Source organism: Camelus dromedarius, chromosome 32 (assembly GCF_036321535.1).
Source record: "Camelus dromedarius isolate mCamDro1 chromosome 32, mCamDro1.pat, whole genome shotgun sequence".
NCBI classification, from domain to species: Eukaryota; Metazoa; Chordata; class Mammalia; order Artiodactyla; family Camelidae; genus Camelus; species Camelus dromedarius.
Window position 1 is genome coordinate 12557646 of NC_087467.1, and position 23524 is coordinate 12581169.

Below are 23524 nucleotides of genomic sequence, written 5' to 3' on the forward strand. Positions count from 1 at the left end.
ATCACAACTGGAATACTCAATTCTCTCCCCAAATGATTTCTTCATCTTTCCTTCTACCTACCTTCTCCCAGAGGAAACCTCTACCCCTCTGGTTGCTTTTCACCAGGACTGTTTGGAAGAGGAACAGTGAACACATACTCAGATGAGACTGGATTCTTCTAGTGAAGGAGGAAAATTTACAAAACAGTAAGAAAACCTGTGACTAAATCTCTCAAGGAAAAATTCATACATTGTTTTCCCAAAGATTACAGGAAGATACTACTACAACCCTTGGCCTGGTACATAGTATACATTGAATTAAGAAGAATGGGAATGCAGAAATGGTAACGGATAGATAAGCATGCTGCCAGATGCAAATAAAGGGGGAACCTACAACTGTGTGCCTGTGTGTATACAGGCTATGACCGGAAGGAGATACAAGAAACTGGTAAAAGCAGGTGAACCTAGGGAGGAGAGCATGGGACCGAGGGTCTGTAAGAGAATTACCGTGGTAGACCTCGTTACACAGTGGGAATGTTCACCATATCTACAACAGTTCCAACTAAAGATTTAAAAATAATGGTATGACTTCCTTACTGCTTTCAAACCTGTAAGAAACTTAACAGGCAAAGCCACAAACATTAGAATTACTGTTTAACGGCTCCACTACAGTATCATACCTTTCTTCTTCTGGCCTCCCATCCTCAAATCCCAAATGCAATACATCAGAATTTGCATGAACGTGATGATAGTTAAATAAGACCCTAGGTTCATCCATTCAGCTAGTGACTTTCATCAACACAACCCCGTACTGGAGGCGGGAAGGAGGTGCAGTTATGCCATTCAGAACTAATACAATTGTAACAACCATTACCAACGTACAGTGTTCATATATACGTCGTGTTTATATATGTGACATACTGTTCTGAGGGCTTTACCTATCAAAACTCAATCAATTCTCACCACCATCTCACAGGTAGGTACCATTCTTTGCAGATGAGGAAACAAAGGCAGAGAGGTTAAGTAGTTTACCCAAGGTCATACAATGGTAAGAGGCAAGACTGAGATGAGCAGCCAGGGAGACACTGCCTCAGTACCACTGAAATAAGAGGACTTGGAAAGATATCAGCCTGGCCTGATTATGTCATCTGTCCCTCTCACTTAACCAGTCAGTGTCCACATACATGGTGGCCAACATTTTAGGTTCCTTGCATGCACAACAGTCTCTCAATGTTTCCCAAAAGAAAAATACGGCAAAAGTATCCTACTGAGGACCAATTTTCCAAGTGGTGAAATAACCACAGTGAAAATGGAAATGCACCAAAGCCAGACGACTGAAATGCATATGAAAATATTAACAGGCGGTAAAAAGTCAGAGAAAAAGATATTGGTATTAGATGTAAATTGCCTAAAAGTTAAAAAAAAAATTGTTTCAGTGCAGCAACGCATATGAAAGTATCTGAAAATATAATAACGCCAAAAACAACAAAACAAAAACTGGTTACTAGGTCATACATAAACATAGGGCACATTATAGTTTTGTTTCCTGAAGGAAGAATCACTGCGTCTTGTTGAGGTTAACGTTCTATAAACACTTAGTTGGTTCATTGTTCAACTAGGCATCAAGTCCAACTTGATCAGCATGAGATCTTGGTTTCTTATTTTTCTAAAGAATGTGCCCTAATATTACTTTTACATTTTGCTGTAACTATGACATAACTAGTGTAAATGGTTTTAATTCTAAATAAAGTTTTGTCAAAATTCCAATGAAACAAAATTTACCTCAAAGCAGATTTCAGGAAATAAAAGTTTTAAAAGGATGTTAAACTTTGCTTCTCTTAAGAGAATCTTTAAGAGCTTTTCAGAAAGAAACAATTTAAGAGTTCCATCAGTCATATTACAGTTAATGGATAAAATGGTGAAATTTACATGTAGAACATACCTCAATCAAGTTGCTTTAAAAAGAAGTAAGTAGAGAATTTCTGGTATTTTCCTTTTACCGTTCATCACTCAAGATAAATATTGAAGGCAGAGGGTCTCAAATTTCAACACTTAAAGGGATCAGACAAGGGAAGGTAAACTTATGCCCCCATATCTAAAGTGGACAGCCAATTACTGGCTCCAGCAGACTGTCATACAAACAGGTGCACCTAGTGATTCCAGATCTTCCAATTTTTCGAAAGAAGTGGAAATATAGATTTCTATGAATTAAAGTATTGGCCGCACTGTGTGAGTCACAGAGAATGCATTTATAGATCAAATCTGCCCAAGGCCCCCATTCTGCAAACTGAGTGGAAGAATATCTTGGGTCCACTGTTTGCTCTTTTGTATATGCCTCAGGACACAAAGTTTAAAAATGAATATTAAAAATAAATTTTGAAAAAGAATACCTTCGTAAAAAAACCTCAATGGGCCAAGAAAAGCTTTTGTAATGAATATGTGAAGCATGCATTGTAAGTCAAATACCATGCAAATTTACAACTGTTTCAAAGAAAAGCGATATAGGAAGTTGGATCTGAAGTGAGGTTCTGGAACCCATAAATGCTGACACTCCAAAGTAAGTACCAATCAGAGCCAAGAAAGATCTACTTCCTGATAGATATGACCCATTGCCCAGGCCCCAACTTCAGCGGCCAACTTCTAGAGATACTGGTTTTCAAAGTCAGAGACTGAGCAAAGTTAATCTTATAATAAAATAATTATTTTAATGAAGTGTTGGAAATAACTTTAAACATCTGATCAATAAGATTATACACAAATATGGGAGTGTGCTGCACTTTACAAAAAATAAAGCTAAGCATTTAAATATACAAAAACAACTTCAGGTATAGATCTCTTCTTAAAGGACTCTTCTATCATATACATAATTTATAGCATTTTACATGATAACTTGCTGAAACCAAAAACGTGGCCAATGTAAAACTTACTACAGTATAGAATATGGCCATAACAGTCCCGATGGGAAGAATAGGATGGAGAATAGCATACTTGAGGTTTCTCTTTTCCCCCTGAATTCTTTTTCTAAGCACAGCTTCCCCCCCCCCTTTTTTTGCCTTCTTTGGAGGCTTTACTCATTCTTTTAATAACTAAGTTATTATTTTTTTTTACCAGCTACATGCCACAAAAGTGGAATTAAAAAAAAAAAAAAAAGAAGAAGAAGAGAGTTTGCTTTGCAAAATGTCAGCTTCCTCCCCAGAGGAGAATATATAACATGCTTTTCATAATATATTTAGAGCCAAGATTTCCAAGAGTAAGATGCTGACATAACCTTTTGAGTATAGGACCCAAAATGGAGTCCTGTTGCTAAAATTTATCATCAATTAGGATTTTTTTAAATGCAACAAGATGCTTAAAACTTAGGGTAACTAAAAGAGTTTTTAAAAGTACCCTTCTTAAGATTTAAAGCAATACACAAAACAAAACATAACTTCTTCCTTTTGAAATACTGTAATTTGGAAATGTTTGATACATTTTTCCTTCTTGATTGGGCTGTGATGTTCTCCCATCAATGAAACATGTAGTTGTTGCTCTGGAGTTCCAGTTCCACCACGGCCCTTCTCAGGCACATGCAGCACATTTCCTGATTTATGATTCCATTTTCATATTTCTCCCATCAGTTTGGACACAACATCCCATCATCTCTTTCAATACTCTCCATCTTTTCCATTTTTCAACGAGGTATATCAGCAGCTTCAGTTTTAAGGTCTCCTTGACAAGATGTCCCCTCACTTGGTATCAGAAGCAGCGTATGGTCATGTGAACCAGGGAACAGCAACCTCAGGCACAAACTATCCCCATCTGTCTCAGTTTTGACAACACCAGGACTCAGCTGACCAAAGCCACCACAAGCCCTAAGCTGTGGCTTGTCACCTTCAACTACAGAAGGTGATTATCATAATTAGCTCAGCAATTTCTGATTCCAGCCCAGAAAACCTAACACTTTATGAGTCAGGTTCAGCATGGGATGAAATACATACAGTTTCTTGGTAAGCAGTGACTCTTCCTTCCTCTTGCATCTCAATGCAGGCTGTATTAGGGAAAGACATCTTACCTGTTAACAGTCTGGCAAATGAAGCAGGCAGTAACAAACAGGGTCTTGCTATAATTAAACACATAGGTAGGCAAATGCCTACCTGTGTAAACTGTATTTCACAACCGATTTTCAGAAGACAACGCTGACTCCTAGTCATTAAGAACCCCCACGGGATACATAAGTAAGATTTAATAAAAGTTTATAACTGTAAACAATGGTCTTCCCTATTGGTGACTGTTTTCCAGAAACTGAAATTTCAGGACAGCGTGGCAACGCTCTTCACGTCTTCTTTGGCAGTAAATAGCAAGGACGTGGCCGGAGAGGGGCGAGGTCACTTCAGAAGGGCCAAGTACAGAGCTCGGGAGTACTTCATCTCCCTCTCCTGCTCCATACAGAAGATCAGGTCCCTGAGGCAGACTCTCGTGATTCTTGGACGAAGCAATTGTTTGGTGGCTGTCAGGTTAGATGCCCCAGAAGCAAAAAGGTTGTCTTTTAAGCCCTAAATAAAATAAATGGAGAAACAAGTTTAAAATAAGCAGTCTTTCATAAAGGGAGAACCCGTCAATTCAGCGAGAACCCACTACCCACGAGCCCCTGGGTTAGGTGCTGGAGACAATACCACAATGCAGCTCGAGCCTGTCCTCCAGCAGCCCAGACTGCCACCACACCGCGTTTATGACCTCACTCATTCTCTCTCACCTGGGCCACGGCCACAGCCTCTTAACTGCCTTCTCCACTCCGTTCTTTGCTGCACATCGCAGGGCAGACTGTCCTCCTTAAAGGTCTTAGACAAAACTTTCGGGAGTGATCGATGTGGTCATGACTTTGATTGTGGTGATGATTTCACAGGTGTATATATGTATGTCATACTGTACACTCCATATGTGTGCAGCCTTTCATATGTCAATTACAAAAGTAAAAGTAAAAGCCTTCCATGGTTCAGATCCCACCACTCCATGTGCAAAATCCTTTCACGGTGCCTCACTGTCCAGAGTAACTACCTGAGCACTTGCTACAGTTTGAGAGCTACGTTAAGCACCTTCCACGTGTTATCTCTTTTCCTTTATATAACACTGCAGCAAGTTATATGGGTGCCGTCCCCATTTATCAAATGAGGAAACTGATGAAGGTCACCAGCAAAACTGAGCTGGGACTCAATTTTTGATCTGATCTAAAGTGAATGCTCTTAGTCTCTTCTATATTATACATCATATCAGGTACAAACTCATCATCTGCCTTCCCTTAGCCTTACCTCCTGCTGCCAAGATCAGCCAAAAGCCATTCAACACCTATCTACTCATCCTTTAAGACCCATTTCAAATGTGTCTACTTGCCCTCCATTCCCTGCAAGAATTCTCACTGTGGCAACTACTTAAGTTTATTATAGTAATTTGTGTATGCTACCATACCACCATCAACACATACCCACTAGATCAAATCCAATACTCCTGCATTAATATAGTTTTCTGTATATCAATATATCTCCACACCACTATTTTATAAAAAACAGATTGGAAGAAGAGAGGAAAAACACAGAATACTCAAACAAAGGATAATTTGGCAAAAATGAATCCTTTATTCTCCTTTTTTTTTTAACCACCATACTTTGTTTCAAAAACATCTCAATTTGATTGGCAAACCCTCCTTTCTCCACCCGAAAGACTTACACAAGGAAAGATATTTACACAAGAAGTAAATCTTCCGGTTTCATTACTATCCTTTTATAACTATCAATTTTTAATTACTCTCAATATTTTTTGTTTTGCTCTGTTTTATTTTAATGGAAAGTAAGGAAATCTTTAATGTCTCCAAAACACTATGGTCAAAACAAGTCAACTTAATTCCATACGTGTTCACAGAATGACTGGGGGCATTTTATCTCACAGTCAAATAAAATTTCCTTCAAAGATGCTATTCCCTTTTGAAGGGATATGACATCATAATCACATTTCTATACTCATTAGGTTAAACTTGTTCAAAAGCATCCATGGAACAAATTTTGGGAAGTCCACGTTTTAAAAAAACAGACAAAGAGATTATTCTTGGCTGCACAACTGCCTGCCTGCTTCTTCTAAAGCCTCTCTAAGGCGCAGAGCTGGTCTCTCATCACCTCTGGCAAAGGTGTTGCTCAAGAATGCAATTTGTACAAACGCAAGTGCCAGCCCCATAGCTTCGGCTGAGCATGGCCGTCAAGCCCCAGCACACCACTTTCCCTGCTGACAGGTGTAATCTTAATTCTTACAAACTACCACCACCATCAAAATATTCTCATAAGATTTTTACTGAATAAGCCCACTAACTCAGTTTTGGAACACTGGATAAAAGGGACACATTAGGAAGAAAGTTAATAAAACATATCACGGGCACTGCATGGCAATTTTGTCGTATACAGGAATTATCTGTTTAAAACTATGGTACTTTTAACTAGACATTTTTCTTAGCCGAAAATTAGACATATATTATGCTAAAGCTGAATCCATATATGTTTACAAATGTTTCCTACCAAGAGTTCACCTAAAATCACTCATTTAGTGTTTTACATGAATTTTTAAATTAAATGGCTAGATGGATACACTTTGCCTTGGCAATTTCACTTCTATGTAAATATCCAGAAATATGTCATGTGTTTACCAAAAGACATGTATGAGAATGTTTAGCACTACTATTCATAAAAGCCCGAAACTAGAAATAATCCAAATGCCCATTAAGAGCAGAATAAACTAGAATATTCATACAAAGGGAATACTACACAGCAGTAACAAACTGAGTACCATGGATAAATGTCACAAAAATGTTAAATGAAAGGATTCAGATACAAAGGAATACATACAGTCTGATTCCATTTCTATAAAGTTCAAATCCAGGTAAAGCTCTAGAAGTTGGGATGATTCCCCTTAAGGGAGAAGAGAGGTGATCAGAAGAAGCTAGGAGAGGTTTTCTGGGATTCTGGCGATATTCCCCCCACCCCTGCCTCTCTTTTTTGACCTGAGTGCTTGTCTACATGGGTGTGTTCATGCTGTGAAAATTCAGTGAGCTTATTCATGATTTGTATTTACTTTTGTACATACTTGTCTGCATTGATGTTATACTTCAATAAGAAAATTAAACTGCTATCAAAAAAAAAAAATCCTGTGTAGGTAGGAAATAAACGGGAACAAAGAGGAAAAAGAGGAAAGAAAATAGGCAAAATTGTTTAATAGAAAAAAAATTAAGGAGACCTAATCATCTGGGTAAGGAACAAAGAGGTCACAGTTCATGTCTGTCATGTGACAAGCCCGAAGGATCCAAGGGATAGAGCTGTATCACAGCTGCCAGCACAGGGTTGAAAAGGAGGTCATTCCAACAGGATGCAGCAGAAGGCCCGAGGCAACGTTATAAATGAAACAAACCCCAAGGGACATTCAGTAACCCCACAGACATGCCTTTTATAATGCACAGCTTTACGAAGGTGATAGCATTCTCTTCCTCCAAAGAGTGACTGGCTCGGAGAGTCAATCTTTCTTAAATTTAGGTACAAATATACAGCGTTTTTATTCCTAAGCTTATGACTTGGGAAAATCCATAATTTGACTTGTCAGCTGGCCAGAATAATCAGCTACCTCTCAATTATTGTGGCAAGGAGGGTGGAATGTGCATGGGTAACTGAGAGCCACACAAACTCAAACCTGCCTTCACCATCAGTTTTCATTTTCTTCCTCTCCCAGTCCTTTCCCCAAAGTTGCCTAGGACTGATTTCTGACTACACGCACAGTCAATGCCAAAGAACACTAATGTAGTTAAGAGACCAGAATTTGTAAGAAGGAAAAAAAAAGACTCTTGGGACAATGTACTATTTGTTTCTGAAACAGAGGGTTTTCCTAATTGACCTTCTATGTGAAGATATTCCTTAATCTGCATTCTTCACTTAGATTGAAAAAAAGCTAAAATAGAGGATGAAATTCAATGAAGATGAAAGAAATAATTCACTTACTAAGTGTACAACAAATGTTTTTGGAAGTGTAACCAAACCAAGATATAAACATTCTTTGACACTCCCAGGTCGATTAAGTTAGCCTTCATTAAATTGTTCAATTATATCACTAAACGAAGTTTCATATTTTTATAATGAAACTTCTGAGGAACTCTTTTTGCTCTAATAAGAAAAAACTGAACACTATCAGCTACTAATTTCACAGAAATAACACCATTTTAAGAATGACACTAAGTAATTCAAATAACCAGTTATGCACATTTCCCCCTCAACCTAATAGAACAGGTGCTGTGAAGTAACACCTTTAAAAGCATCTCTACTTCTTTTTTCACTGTTTCCTTAAATTATGCTACTGCTATACTGAGAAGCAGAAATAACATCCTTCTGAGCCCAGGGGCCTCATGAATCTGGCTGAGGGTCTCAGTGATTTCAAAGGGGCCTCTGTTTCCAAGAGCCACCATGCAAAGTCACTTAGCTTCATGCTAGTCCATGTGTTGATTCAATTCAAAAGTTACCTGGGTTACAGGGCACCTACTGTGGACAAGAAACTGTTCTGGCAGCATAAGATACACAGGAGGACTGAACAGTGGTGAACACAGGTTGTCTCCTCCATAAGCAACCTCAGACAAACTACTTTAACCTCTCTGTGCCTCAGCTTCCTGACCTGCAAAACAGGGACAGTTACTATAATTATCTCATAGGGTGGGCTTGAGCATGAAATGACAATGCCTGGCATACAGTACATACTCTATAAATGTCACTCATCAGTTGGGAGGCATTGAAGGTTTATAAACAGGAAACAAAAAGCCAAAAAACAAAAACAAACCAAAAACAGGAAACAGTATAATCCTAGTTCCAGATCTTTCCTTCCATCCCCTAGTTAAATCTAATTAGACTTTCCTGCCCATCCCCGTTTCTCTAAGTCCTAGCTAATTTAAAGAAATAATTTGTCCTGCCACACTTACCTTGTCCCTCCCAGTGAATTTTTTTTAATTTTAGTTGAGCTTTGAATACTTAAAGCTAAAAAGTAAACTAATGGGCATTTCAAACATATGGCAGGTGCATGAAGGGTGTATCCTGGGACAGCAAGGTTTACATAAGCCCTTCAAATCTAATAGTGTTCTGCTCTACAGAGCCAACCAGGCTTATCAATACTGTCTCCAGGAGCTGATGCCCACCTCTTCCATTCTAGTCCCTGAATCACTAGACCAAGAAAACACAAATGTATCCCTGGGTCTTAGCACTTAATTAGGAACAAAAATTGGGCATTTTTAATAGACAGAGGCAAAGATTCATTACATTTCTCAAACTTTCTACTTGATTTTATGCTTACCCCCTGTCACCATGGCAGGTCTTAAAGGATGACTCAAGTCAAACTTAGGGAAAAAATAATTAGACATGGGGCCTAGGGGATGGGGAAGAAGAACTGGCTCCAGAACAAAACCTGAACATCCTCTAAGTCTTAGAAGCAAGGGTAAATAAAAGTGCCCCGGATGCCTGGCCTAGTGTAACAGGTACACTGAAAATTTCTGTTCTGAAAACCTGAGCTTCTAAGCCTTAAGGGCAGCACAGAGTAGAAAATACTGAACTGAGAGACTGACTGCCCTCTGCTGGTCAACAAGCAGAACTTCTGAAGCAACAGAACTCCCACCTCTTACCACCTTCCTTTCATCCCTTTATTTCAGAATACTGACAACCTTGCATGTTAACTTCTGCCCTAAAATTTTGTCACCTCTAAGTATCTGTGTTTCAACAGTCTTTTAGAGAAGCAATATGTCTAAACAGACTGATGTGATACGCAGTCATGGGCTTTGAGTTCTAGTTGTGCAATTACAAGAGCTATAAATACTGGCTGTTCTATGCTAATGACCATCCCATCTTTATCTCCCAAAGAATGCTTTACTAAAAGACCTCATTGTTCAATTTCCTGATGAAGTAAGTATCCTAAATTTAACTTGTTTCAAATCATTACTTCTTTCCTTTCTCCTCTTTCTCATTTAAAAGAATAGTAACACCACTCACCTCCAGTGCCTAAGCCAGAACACCAGGGGTCATCCCTTTCTTCCTGTTCATTCCAGCTACACTTCCTATCTGTTCTGCTTCTTTACCAGTTTCCAAATCAGCTACTTCTTTCTATGTTTTCACTTTCATTATCTTCTGCCTAACATTACTTCATCAACCTTCTAAGAAATTTCCCTATTTCCAGGATTAATATTGCTCACACTGCAGTGAGAAAGATCTTTCTAAAATAGTAAGTAATCTGACAACACTGTTTTCCTGTTTAAAATGCTCCAGTGGCTAACAGTCTCCTACAGGACCAAGTCCAAGCATCCTAGCATGACACATACAGTCATCCCTGAGCATACCAAAGCCTGTCCCCACATTCTCATCTTTCATTGCTTGCTCTGTCTCAAACTATTGATCATGCCATAGAATATTTTTTCCTCTTTGTTCCAGACAGGTAATTCTCTCCTCCTGGAAGTCCTTCTCCAAGCTCTCTGTCCTATTCTTGTATCACATTCCTAAGTTCTTTAAGACTCAACTCAGGTAACATTTCCCCAATGCTGCAAACACAAACTGACCACAGGCCTAGATGAGGTACAACTTCTTTGTACGTTAGTGGTGCTCTGTGCTTTACTATCACATTTATCCGGTGCAAAGCAACTACCTCTTTAACTGTCTCACTCGCTGGAAAGGAAGGATTCTGTACCTGTAAATATTTTATATAGTGTTTGGCATTTAGCTGGTATCCAATCAACGTCTGCAGTACAGGTATGCATCAAGTGCCACCCAATAATACCAGTTATATGAATGACCAAACAGTGAAAATAAGCCATATTATGGGTTTTGGACCTTTAAAATCAAGATCCTGCTTTAAGCCAAATAAATCTGGGAGAAAAGCTGTAAAGGTAAAGTCCTTTGATGACTTGTTCCTCAGCACTACTCATCCCCACCAAGCTGCCACCAGATGGGATTTGCTCAAAAGGCTATTTTCTGCTACTTTCTCTGAACAACCCACTAAGTAATATAACACACAAGAAAAGCAAATAACCAAATACACAGTCAACTCTGAAAAGCAGTAACTTCCTGCAAGTTGAAAAGCCCATGTTAGGACTGTCCTCTTTATACTCTGGTTATTTTCTTCAACTTTTAATTAAGATACTTACAAAGTCCTCTAAAAATTCAAGTAAACTATGTCCAGAAATAAGTTTTATTTATCTATTATTTTAAGAAAACTTCTTTAAAGGAGTACCAGTTAAAGATTTTTCTTTCAGAACCAGCTCTGATTTTATCCTTGGAGGATGTGAAGGCTTTAAAAAAAAAAAAAAAAAAGCTACAATATCAGTAAGGATTGCTGTGCCTTATAACAAAAGGTAGATTTTTACCAGTATATTTAAATATATTAATAGTAGCATTGTTTAATTAAAACTCTGATAATTCTAGAGTTGGTGAATTGCATACTGAGGAAAAAAATACTAAAAAGATACATGAATTTACAGGAAAAATGAAAGAGCACTAGAAATGATAAATACTTTAAAAACTATTTTTATTTCCATAAATTCTTTAAAAAATATATGACCAAGTAATAACAATGTACTATGGAGGTTAAAACATATGCAGAAGTAAAACAGGCGACAACAGCACAAAGGATGGGAGGGATCTGCCTAATGGAATTATATAGTTAAAAGATTTTTACATAGGTGAAGTGGCATTAATTTAAGATTAACTGTAGTCAGTTAAGGATACATATTGTACCTTTAAACAGACACAGTAACCACTGAAAAAATAAAACAGGTATAGTTAAGAAGCCAACAAAGGATATAGAATGACATACTAAAATACTACTTGATTGACTCAAAAGATGACAAGAAAGGAAAAAAGACAGGACAAAGAAAACAAATAGCAAGATGGCAGACTCAAATCCAATCACAGTAATACCTACATTAAATGTAAATGGACTGCATAGTCCAAATAAATTTTTAGACTGGATATAAATCTGAAACTCAATTACATGCTACTCAAAAGAGATCAGCTTTAAATGAAGGCACAGATGGGCTGAAAGTAAATGGATGGAGAAAAAATAAACCACTTGAATGTCAAGCACAAGAAGGCTGGTGTGGCTATGATATCAAATACAGTAAGGTTTAAGACAAGGAATACTACTAGAAATGAGAATCATTTCACAATAACCAAAGGGGACAATTCATCAAAAAGACATAATGTGTTTGTAACCAGTAACAGACCATCAAATAAAAGAAGCAGTAATTTACAGGTAGGCAGAGACAAATACAAATGCACAACCACAGTTAAAAAAAAAAAGAACACAACTTATGAAATATTATTTGACCATAAATAGGAATGTAGTACTGATATATGCCAGCACATGGATGGATCTTGAAAACACTGTGCTAAGTCAAAGAAGTCAGAAGTCAAATATTGTATAATTCCCTTCATATGAATGCCCAGAATAAGCAAATCGAGACACAGATGGTTGCACAGCCATGTGAATATACAGTTGTCCCTAGGTATCTGCAGAGGATTGGTTCCAGGATCCCCTGTGAATATCAAAATCTGTGGTGCCCAAGTCCCGTATATAAAATGACACATCATTTACATATAATGTACATATATCCTCCAGCGTACTTTAAATCATCCCTAGATTATCTGTAATACCTACTACAATGTAAATGCTATGTAGATAGTTGCCACCACTAGGCAAATTCAAGTTTTACTTTTTGGAACTTTCTGGAATTTTTTTTTTTCAGATATTTTCAATCTGTGGTTTGTTGAATCCACAGATGTGGAACATGCAAGTATGGAGGGCCAACTGCACTCAAATCTACTGAACTGTACACTTTAAACATGGTGAATTATATGGTATGTGAATTACACTTCAACAAAAAACCAAAAGATTGGCACAGTCTAATAAGTCAAACAAACAAATTCAAATACACGTTTCAAAAGCAACTTACATTTATTCTTTTCAAGACTCATGTATTCTTAAGAAAAATGCATAAATAGTTCAACAACATACTCTAAATAGGTACTGTTGCAATATTTAAGGCAGATACACTGAATTTTTCCATGTAAACCTGGGTTTTCACTGGCAACATTAACTAGAAAATTTGAACATTTTATTTGGGAATATTGCAGAGAAATTAACTGTCATTTGAACCATGAAATGTATGCTTAGCAACGGAGTTACCAACCACTTCTGCCATAAACATTAGTTTGTTGTTAATTAATACTCAGCTGTCACTTTGGAAAACCTTGTAAGACCAGACTGATATTTATTATAGGCAATCCTATACAACATACACACTATTACATGTACCAAACAGATGCATAAGCCACTGAAACAAACAGGTACTAGCATAATATTAGGGAACAAGTATAACAATATAACTGGCCACGTGAGACAACTACAATTGAAAAACCTAAGGAGAATAATACCAGCCTCAATTACAGACGGAGTATGCATACAGACACTCTGTTTCAAACACTGCTTCCTGGGAGCCTGATAGCTTACAGGAGTCATTTTAAAGCCCGACAACTTAGGAGGTAAAAAACCTCTCTTACCATTTCCTCATCATTATGCCAACTATAATTAAAGTGCTCTGAAGGAAAAAATACCATATAAAGCTTCAAATATTACATTTAAGACACTATTTGCCCTGGGAGGAATAGTGACCAAAATACTTACTGGAGCAGAGGAATGTAACACTAAAAATACTCGAGGAAAAGACATAGGAATCTTAAAGGCTCACAGACAGTTCTGCAGAGATAACTTGATTTTTTATACACACTATGTTAATTTCCAGTTAATCACAAGTATCCATGGCCTACTGCTAAAAAGACCGCCACGCTAACAAAGTCCATCATCAGCGTCCTGTATCACAGGCTCCAAGGATTCCCCGATTCATGCTTAGTTACAAGGCAAAATAAAATAGGCCAGATCAGTGTGAATCCAGCACTACTGTAATAAAACTGTAACTTCTGGACCATAAATTCCAAGCAAGCCAATACCTAATTCTTTCTTCTCATCACTGTATCTAGCACAAGTGGGTGACCGAATGAATGAATAAGCTAACACAAATGCCATCCCAACAAATATATTATGACTTCTAAATAGAAAATAGAGTATTCACAATTCAAAAGACTGAGAAGAAACAAACGGCGTAAAGTTTGTAAAATAACAATATCTGGTACTGATGAGATGCAAATAAACACGTTCATGTACTGCTGGTAGGGACGTACACTAGTTCAAGTTTGGGGAACAACTGGCAGTAAATATTTTAAAAGAACTTTAATAATGAGTATCTCGTCTGACCTTGCAATTCTATTTCTGGGGGGTGGGGGAACATGGTCAAAGATTTAATTACAAATAGGTTCACACAATATTACTTTGGAAGCTAAAACATGTCCAGTAGGGGAGATGGATAAATCACAGTATGCCAATGAAATGTGTAAAACAGTTAAATGGCATGGATGAGATGCATATGTTATTCATTAAGTAAAAAGAAAGTTATAAAAAATTACACTATAAATTTTATAAAAATGTGATAGGGTATGAATTATTTTACATTTATTTCTCTAAGTTTTCTACAATAAACATTCATCTGGATGAAAATAAAAATTTTAAATATGAAAATTCACATTACAGAGACAAGGGAGGAACACTTAAGAAAATCACCAGCCTGAGGAATGAAAAGGTTTAAGTGACAGGAAAAGGAAAAGGACTCGGGAAGAGTTGACCGCGAAGGACTCACAGGAAATAAAAGAGAAAGGAGGAAGAACAGACCCCAGACACAAAATGAAAGAGAAAGGGGTAGCTTTGGAGCTCTGATTAGGACAACAGAGCAGAGCAAAGCTTGTGGAAAGAGGGACAGTCCTCATTTCAGATCAAGTGATGTGTATGTTGCCTCCGAAATTCAAATATTCCCCCTTTCTTTGTGATGGGAGAAGCCAGATATAGCAAGCTGTCTCTTACCTTGGAAAGGGTATCTCAGTATGCTGCAAACCACTGGACTCCTAGGAAGTACACCAAGATGACAGGCCCCCTAGTTTTTGTGAGACTTATTTGCAACCCTCTGGCACGCATGCACAACGTCTACAGGAGTTGTGACTTCCGGCTCACCAGCTCTGACAACATGATATCGATGTAATGGATTAGCATAATGTCCTGTGGGAGGGAGAGGCCATCCAGATTCTTGCACACTGGCTCATGACATAAGGCTTGATTTAGCCCCAAGACAGGTTGGTGAAGGTATACTGCTGAATCTGCCAGTTAGAAACAAACTAATTCTGATGGTCTTATATTAATAAGCATAGAGGAAAAAAGCAGATCAACATCTGCATATCAAATGCCAGGAATTGCACTGACTTGCTACGGCCGTAAAACCACATCTGGAACAGTAACTGCAATTGAAACCACCACCTGATTAAGTTCATGATAATCCACCATCATTCTCTAAGACCCATCCATCTTCTTCAGTGCCAGATGAGTGAGTCGAATGCGGATGTGAGAGGAATCACCACTTCTGCATCTTTCAAATCCTTAATGGTAGCTCTGCAGTCCCTCCAGGCAATAGTTTACTATTTCTGTAGGGAGGTGACATTCTAGTGGCTTCCACTGGACTTTCTCTCACTTCCACAGGTCAGTGAACCAATGTGAATTTCCCCTTCCCCAGTGCCCAGTCACTCTAACAAACGGCTATAGGTCTTTGGGGGAAAGGATAGACGGAGATTCACAGCATAAAATTTTGGCTATGTTGTAGAGTCTTTCCTCAGGAGGAACTGACTTTCCCTTCATTCAAAGGCATTGGGTCTGCGAACTGGCCTAGGTGTGGGGACTAGTTGAGTCGCTCTAAACTCTTTACTGAGACCATCCAGTCACACTTCTGTTCCCCAGGCCTCTAGTTGCTCTGTTTACACATCAGCGAAGACTTAACAGACTTAACAGGTTGCCGACCCATTTCAGTCGTAGGGACACCATGATCAGCCAGCCAGTGCCAAAGACCCCTGCAGCGGAGGCTGTTGTGACTACTTCCTGGGCTATGTAACCACACCAACTCTGCCTTTAGCAGTCAAGCACCAGTACCTGCCTCTGCCTCCTGGGCACTCTTTCACTCCTGACAAATTCAGGGATCCTAGTTTGATGGCAAGAGTTAACCCATCATTACTGGTTTAAAGAGAATAGCCAACAGAGCTCCCCAGCGATGCTGAGGCCCCTCCAATGAATGTGCCTCTCAGAACTTTGAGGAAAGGAGTCTCCTCTGGGCCCACCCAGGGGACACATGTGATCAAGTTTTTTTAAAATGAAAAATCCACTTTAGCATTCGAATCTCCCTAAGCCTTTGGGTAACTTCCTCAAAGTTCTAGCATCTACCTCAACTTGAGTTTAGGCCACCTTTTAAAATAATGAAATGTTCAATCAACTGACAAACCACTCCTAGTCCTCTGACCTAATCCCTTCACTCTGGAATCTCTCTGTTCAGTGTGCCCACATCAAAAAAATCACCTGATCAACTTTATATTCTGGCTACTCTGATCCCACACCATTCCCCAGGTAACTGCAGGCAAAACCACGCAATTCTTTAAGTGTGTGTCATACTCTCTCATGGGTGATCTTAGTACCTCATTCTCCGGGGGGTGTTGTAGGTACTTAAGCAATGACAGGTGGTGAAGATAGTTCCTGAGGAAGATACGTGGTCTCCTGCAAGGCAACGGCCTTAAGGGCAGCCATCACAGCTCCCTCAGGAGACTAAGCTCCCTGAGACGGGGTGGAAGGACTGGCAAAGGCAGTGAGGCAGAACTGAGGAGTTCAAGGTTCTCCGCCTCACTGGAATCTGCCCATATTCCCCATCCCAACGTTCAGTTTTCCATTCCTTTCCAATGTTGTTAACTTGAACACAAGAGACTGTACAAGACCGGAAGTTGAACATGCACGGTAATTCAGCCACCTGCAAAATCAGATTTAGGGTCTGGTTTTTAGAAATCTCTACCTCTGGCTACAAGAGATAAAGGCACCTTCCAGGGCAATCACTGAGGCTTTCACTCCCTTATGGAGATGCTGAGCTCAGAATCTCTAAAGCCTTTTCCTTCCCTAAGTTCCCCAGGGTACTGTGAAGGACCACCTTATCCCATGATCCCTATTTTCACTAAATGTTCTGTGGTAGTAAATACTCAGTATTCTTTCTATGGGCACTGGATTTGGAGATTTGGAACATTGAGGACATTATGCTAACTGAAATAAACCAGTCACAAAAAAGATAAATAAATACTATATGATTCCACATACATGAGGTATCTAAGTAGCCAGATTCATGGAATCAGAGTAGAATGGTGGTTACCAGGTGCTGGGAAAGGGGGAGAAGGGGAGTTGTTTAACGGACACGGAATCTCAGTTTTGCAAGATGAAAAAGTTCAGGGGATACGTTGTACAACAATGTGAGTATGCTTAACACCATTTAACTGTACACTTAAGGATGATTAAGATGGTTAAAAAAAGATTTGGTACTAACACATCAATAGTCATAAACAGACGTACGTCAGTAGACTAGTCCCGCTGCACTTACATAGTATCTACTAGCCTCCTGTGACTATTAACACTTACAGTAGTTTTTTTAAAGCTCAAACTTCATTTCCTCAATCACACTGGCCACAGTTCAACTGCTCAGCAGCCATATGTAGCTGTTCAGGACAGCACAGACACAGAACGTTTTTATCACAAGAAGTTCCATTAGGTAGCACTCGCTCAGAGTATACAGAAACAGGCTCAAGTACAAACAAGAATTTGTATTCAATACAAATTTGTGTGTAATAAAAGTGTCATTTCAAATCGGTGGGGAAAGAATTGTTGAGTAAATAGTGATTGGACAATCTGCTAGCCTGGAAGAGAATGAGAGAAGACTGAGGGAATACAGTTAAATCTGTATCTCAGCTCTTAACCAAAATAACCTGTGAATGAATCAAAGATTTATACTTAACAAGTAAAATAGTATAGCACTAAAACATAAGTCTAATTATTAAGAAAGGGTTTTCCAAACAGAACAGCAGCCCAGAAGACAAAAGCAAAAGACTGATTTTTGTTTTTGAAAATAAAAACTTGTAGATGAATAAAGCCCAAACTGAAAGAAAAGGGAAGGAGGTTGTACAGTGTTCCATATTCTTAATCTATTAAAAAATATAACTCAGTGGGGAAAAGGTAAATTGAAAAGTGCCAATATAACATGAAAAAATTGCTCAGTTTTTCTCATCATTTAAACACTCTATTAAAAATTGCCATTTTCAACCATCAGATGGAAAAGATAATCCCTAGTGTTAGTTAATCAGAGTGCAGAAAAATAGGCATGAATGGAGGTAAAAACTGATTCAACTTATTCAATTGGTTAATTTTAAAATAGTTACCAAAAGTCAAAAGCAACAAATAATATTTATGGGTAAAACGATATTGAGTGTAGGATTGATTTTAAAATAACCTGATGGGTGAAAACTTACCTGAGAAGGTTGGTTCAGATATAAATGAAACAAAACTGGGTATATATAGATAGGAGTTGTAACAGGGTGGTAGGTATGTGGGGGGTTCATTTTACAATTCTATCTTTGAGTGTGTTTGAATTTTTCCAAAAAGTTTTTCCTATTATGCATACTCTTTAACCCAGGAATTCCATTTCTAGGAATTTAGCCAATAGTTACATGGGACAAGCATACAACAATATAAATACAAGGATACTCTTTGAGTCAATAAAAGCAAAAACCCAGAAACAAACTAAATGTCCATTAGAGGAATGGATGAATAAATTACATTTATCTCAACACAGTAATGTCATATACCTTTAAAAATTATGGAGGTAAATTATACGAGAGAGATTATGGAAAAGTATCAAGGGCTGAACAAAGGTACAGCTGCACTGCTTTTAGTAAAAACAAAATCACAGGTGGATTTATGAAGGCACATGAGATATATGTCCATGTTCATAACAGATTTCTAGAAGGACATGTGAAATCTTAACAGTGGCTACATATGGCTGGGCAGGGGATGGGGGAGTGGAAATCTGTGAGGAGAAACATTTATTTTTTTCAAACAGTTTTATACCGTTACTCCTTTTTGCATGTGAACATGCCGCATTCATTACATTTTTATTAATAAAAACAATTAGTTTTTTTTAATCCTTCCTCTATTAAGATGATTGTTGATCATTTAGGAACTGTCAATGTTTAGGGTCAACGCTGGGAGGAGTCTGTCACAAAACACATTTAATTTCGCAGAACAGAACAGATAAACTGTGGCTCCTTTATTGCTGACCCTAACTCACGGCTCTCATAGATTTACTCTATCTCAGCCCTGATGATTAATCTGAAAATCTAACACTGTATCAAATAATTGCTCTGAAGATGCAAGTAAGATCCTTCCTTGGCATTAATCAAACAATTAATGATATTTATTGAACATATATGTGCCTAATCCTGTGGGGGATACAAAGAAACAGGATGATAGCTTTGTTCAGAAGTTCATACTCTCGAAGAAAAAATATGTATGAAAGAAACAGAGAACAATAAATGCCATGCAGACACATTATGTGCTGAGAAAAGAAGTCAGTGTGGGTATGAATAGTCAAGAAATGAGAGGGCAGATTTAACTTTAACAGATGAGCTGAATTTAGATACACAATGAAGAGAAAATTACATAAAACTGCCAGAATGAATGCACAGAAAAAATTGAGACAGACTCAGTATGACTAGAGATGGGGGATAGGAAGAAGTATAAAATAAGTAGTAAGTAGCAGTAGTTCAAGGCAATATATATATTTAAAAAAAACAGGCAAAATTAAGATTTTTTTTTAGGATAAAATAGGCAAAGGAATTTTAACAAGCATTTTGACAGCAACAGTAGGGTGCAAGGTAGAATAAACTATCTGCATTCTTTGCTTCCTTTCGTCTTGCTTTTTTTGATATGAAAAACAAAATAACAAACAAATATTATTTCAATACCTCACTTCCAGACCCAGATTCTAGTGGCCTCTTCTTTCTTGGTCCAATAGCTGCAAGAGCTGTGAGATTAGCATCTCTATGCTGTATCTGTGCGAGTTCCAACTGTTGTAACTAGAAGATGGAATAAAAAAAAAATCAATGTTTACACACAGTCATGCTGAGACGGGGAAAGAAAGTGATCACTAAACCCATTTTTCAGTTCTTCACCAAATATGTTACAGTGTAAAATAAATACCAGGTTTCACTAACAGCCAAGGGGCACATCAATTCCTGATTCCTTTACTCTAACAAACTCTTCAGTCCTGAGTCTCTAAATAATAGAAGGGCAGAATTTAAGTAAGGAAGAAGTATAGAAGAAAAAGAAGAAAGGAAAGACATCTAGAGCTGAATTTCTCTTGGGTTAAGCATAGGTAAGAAATGCCTGAAGAATAACTCAAACAGTAAACTGGAGGGGAAGTAGCCAAACTGTAGTCAAACTTTTCAGATTAAAAGAAAAATTACGGCTGACACTTAAACAATGAATGTGGGGATTAGAGGCGCTGACCCTCTATGCAGTTGAAGAAAATCCATATAAAACTTATAGTTGGCCCTCCGTATCCAGGTTGCTCCACATCCACGGGTCCGCACTGGCTGATTCAACCAACCACAGACGTAGTACCGCAGTATTTAGTGAAGAAAACATGCATATCTAAGCGGACCCATGCAAATCAAACCCGTGCTGCTCAAGGGTCAACCATACTTAAAAAGAAGCAGTTTCTGTATTTTATAGGAAACAGTTCTATGCTGTACGATTTACAAAGTACTTCCTTAAAATTAATGCATTTAACTCTTCCAGCCACATTGAAAGGTATTTATTAATTCCTATAATAACATGAATATTATACATAATTCATCCTTCTTTTTTTTAACTAAGTGAGACAGGCTCTAAGAGGCTGAGAAAATTTCATAAAGGTTACACAAACAGTAAGTGGTAGAAACAGAACTCAGAACTTACAAACTTTTTCAATATATCACACTTCCTTCTAGATTTACTCTGTATTTATCTTTATACCAAAAATTGAAAGTGAGGTAGTATTCTTTTGCCGTACAGCTTTTATTATGCTTAACCCAGAATGACCAAATCTACAAAGTATAATTTTTTTATTATGTGGACACTAAACTACACAGGGGTACCCATGAAAGATACCTATTAAGGTAGATAAATTTAAGATATTAAACTAGGATATAAATCATTAAACACAGCATCATTTCAATAAGGCAAGTTAAGTGTCAAATGGTATTCTTAAAAAAAAAAAAACCAAGGTGAAGAAGTCAAAATAAAATATCACTACACAGGTCCTTAAGCTTTTCCAGAAGAGGAAGAATATTCAGTTCCCATCAAAACCTTATTACCATGGAGAAAAAGGAAGAATCAGGCACTGGTTTGCAAAGTAAATATTCAAACAAGATCAGATTCCAAGAGAGTCAACTGTAAGTAACCTATTGGGGAACTGTAAATATATTATGAGAATAATCTTTTAAAAGAACACTAACCAAATTTTTAACACTTAAAAAAAAAGAGATTAAAGTAGGGAATAGTTTGTGGTGAAATAGGCAGTCTCAGGGAGATATAAAGCAAAGATCACTTCAAATTATTTATAATATTAGGGTAAAGACAAAGAATAAGCCACGGGTAACTGCGTCAAGCAAAGCAGCAAACACTTAACTAAAGAAAATGAACCAGGAGCCACTTTCCATTTGCTGCACAAATTACAGGGCAGAAATCCTTCTTCTAAATTGCATATTTACTCATATATAAATTGCTAGAAAACTGTTTTCAGGAGTTATAACTTATCTTTTGTTGATGCTGGCCTTTTAAATAAAACATATACTTTCAGAGTCTGATGCTGTTGCAATATAGAACTTCTAGGTGACAAAATGCAATTTTAGTTAATCTACCCTGCAGCACAAATCAAACAACAAGCTCTATTTTAAAGTCTTTCCCTGTAGAGAAATGGCATCTGCAGGATAGTCACACCAAATAAACAGTTTTCAAATTGACCTTTGTCAAACTGACCCAATCTATGCAGTAACACAATGTCTTCCAATCCGCAAATTATACTTTGGTTTTCTGAAATCTCACACACAATGTTTTAGAAAATTCTGCAAAACTCTAACAACACTGGAAAGGGACCATGGTTTGGTTGGCTCTGTATTCACAACAAACTTTTTTAGAGACAATGTATCTTGGTCAGCACAATACAGAAAAACTAGGCACTTTTAACCAGAACAGGAGGATGTTAACGCAAATTTGGCATACACAGTGGGTGAAGATGACATCTAAACTCAGTTCTGTAAAAACAGCCATTGAATAAAAGGTTTGCTGGTGGAAAACAGGATTGCAAATGGCATGATTATCTACATAGAAAGCCTCAAGTTAGTTACAAAGAAACAAAAACAAAAACCCTCCTAGGACCAATGAATGAGTCTAGCAAGGCTGCAAGATGCAACATCAATACACACAATAATCAATCATACTTCTAAATACCATTAAAGTACAATCAGAAACTTAAATTAAAAAAATTGTCACTTATAATAGTTATCTCCGAAATGAAATATTTAGGTATAAATCTAACATGTACAGGTATTTATATGTTACAAACCACAAAACGCAGATGAAAGAAAGAAAACAGACAAGTGGAGAGACATACTGCATTCACAGACTGTAAGACTGAATACAGTAAAGATTTCAATTCTTTCCAAATTGACCTACATATTTGACACAATTCCAGTAAGTTTTTTTGTAGATATGGATAAATTTATTGTAAAATTTATATGGAAAGGCAAAGAAACTAGAGAAGTTAAATCACAGTGGGGAAAAGGGGAACAAAATTGGAAAAACTACACTATATAATTTTAAAAATTACTTATATAAGGCTATAGTAATCAAAATAATGCAGTACTGAAAAAGGGATGGACACATAGATTAATGAGACAGGACAGAAAATCAAGAAATAGACCCACATAAATATGCCCAACTGATTTTTCAACAAGGTGTTAAACTCAATTCAATTGAGAAAGCAGTTGTTTTAACAAATGCAGCAACTGAACATTCACATGCAAAAAAATGAATCTTGAACCTTACCTCTTATACCAAAATTAAATCAAAATGTAAACTATAAACTTCTAGCAAAAAACACAAGAAAAAAATCTTCATGACTCTGGGCCCAGCAAAGAATTCTTAGATATGACAGTCAAAGTAGGTCTATTTCTTTTTAATTGACAAATTTTACTTCATAAAAATTAAAAACTTTTGCTCTATAAAAGATACACAGTTAAGAGAATAAAAGGACATGCTATTTAATTTTTCTCTTCAATCTACATGCTTTTTATTTTTCTTGCCTTATTGTACTGACAATATAAAGTTGAATAACAGTGAAAGTTTATGTCCTTCCCTAAATTGGGGGAGATTTCAGTTATTATTTTTTCAAAAATATTTTTAGTATATCTCACTTTCTCTTCTGAGACTTCAGTAATATGAATGCCAGATCTTTGGTCACTGTCCCACA

The 23524-nt window shown here is 37.4% G+C and overlaps 1 protein-coding gene across 1 annotated transcript in view; it reads right to left on the bottom strand.

The window, feature by feature from the left end:
- Positions 1 to 2662: 2662 nt before the first annotated feature.
- TAF4B (TATA-box binding protein associated factor 4b) overlaps positions 2663 to 23524 on the bottom strand; it is an 83919-nt gene continuing 63057 nt past the window's right edge. The window contains exons 14-15 of the mRNA XM_064481531.1: positions 19977 to 20087; positions 2663 to 4511 (exon numbers count right to left, since the gene is read on the bottom strand). Of these exons, the coding sequence (XP_064337601.1) occupies positions 4344 to 4511; positions 19977 to 20087 (279 nt within the window). The 3' untranslated portion in view covers positions 2663 to 4343. The remainder of the gene's footprint in view (positions 4512 to 19976; positions 20088 to 23524) is intronic.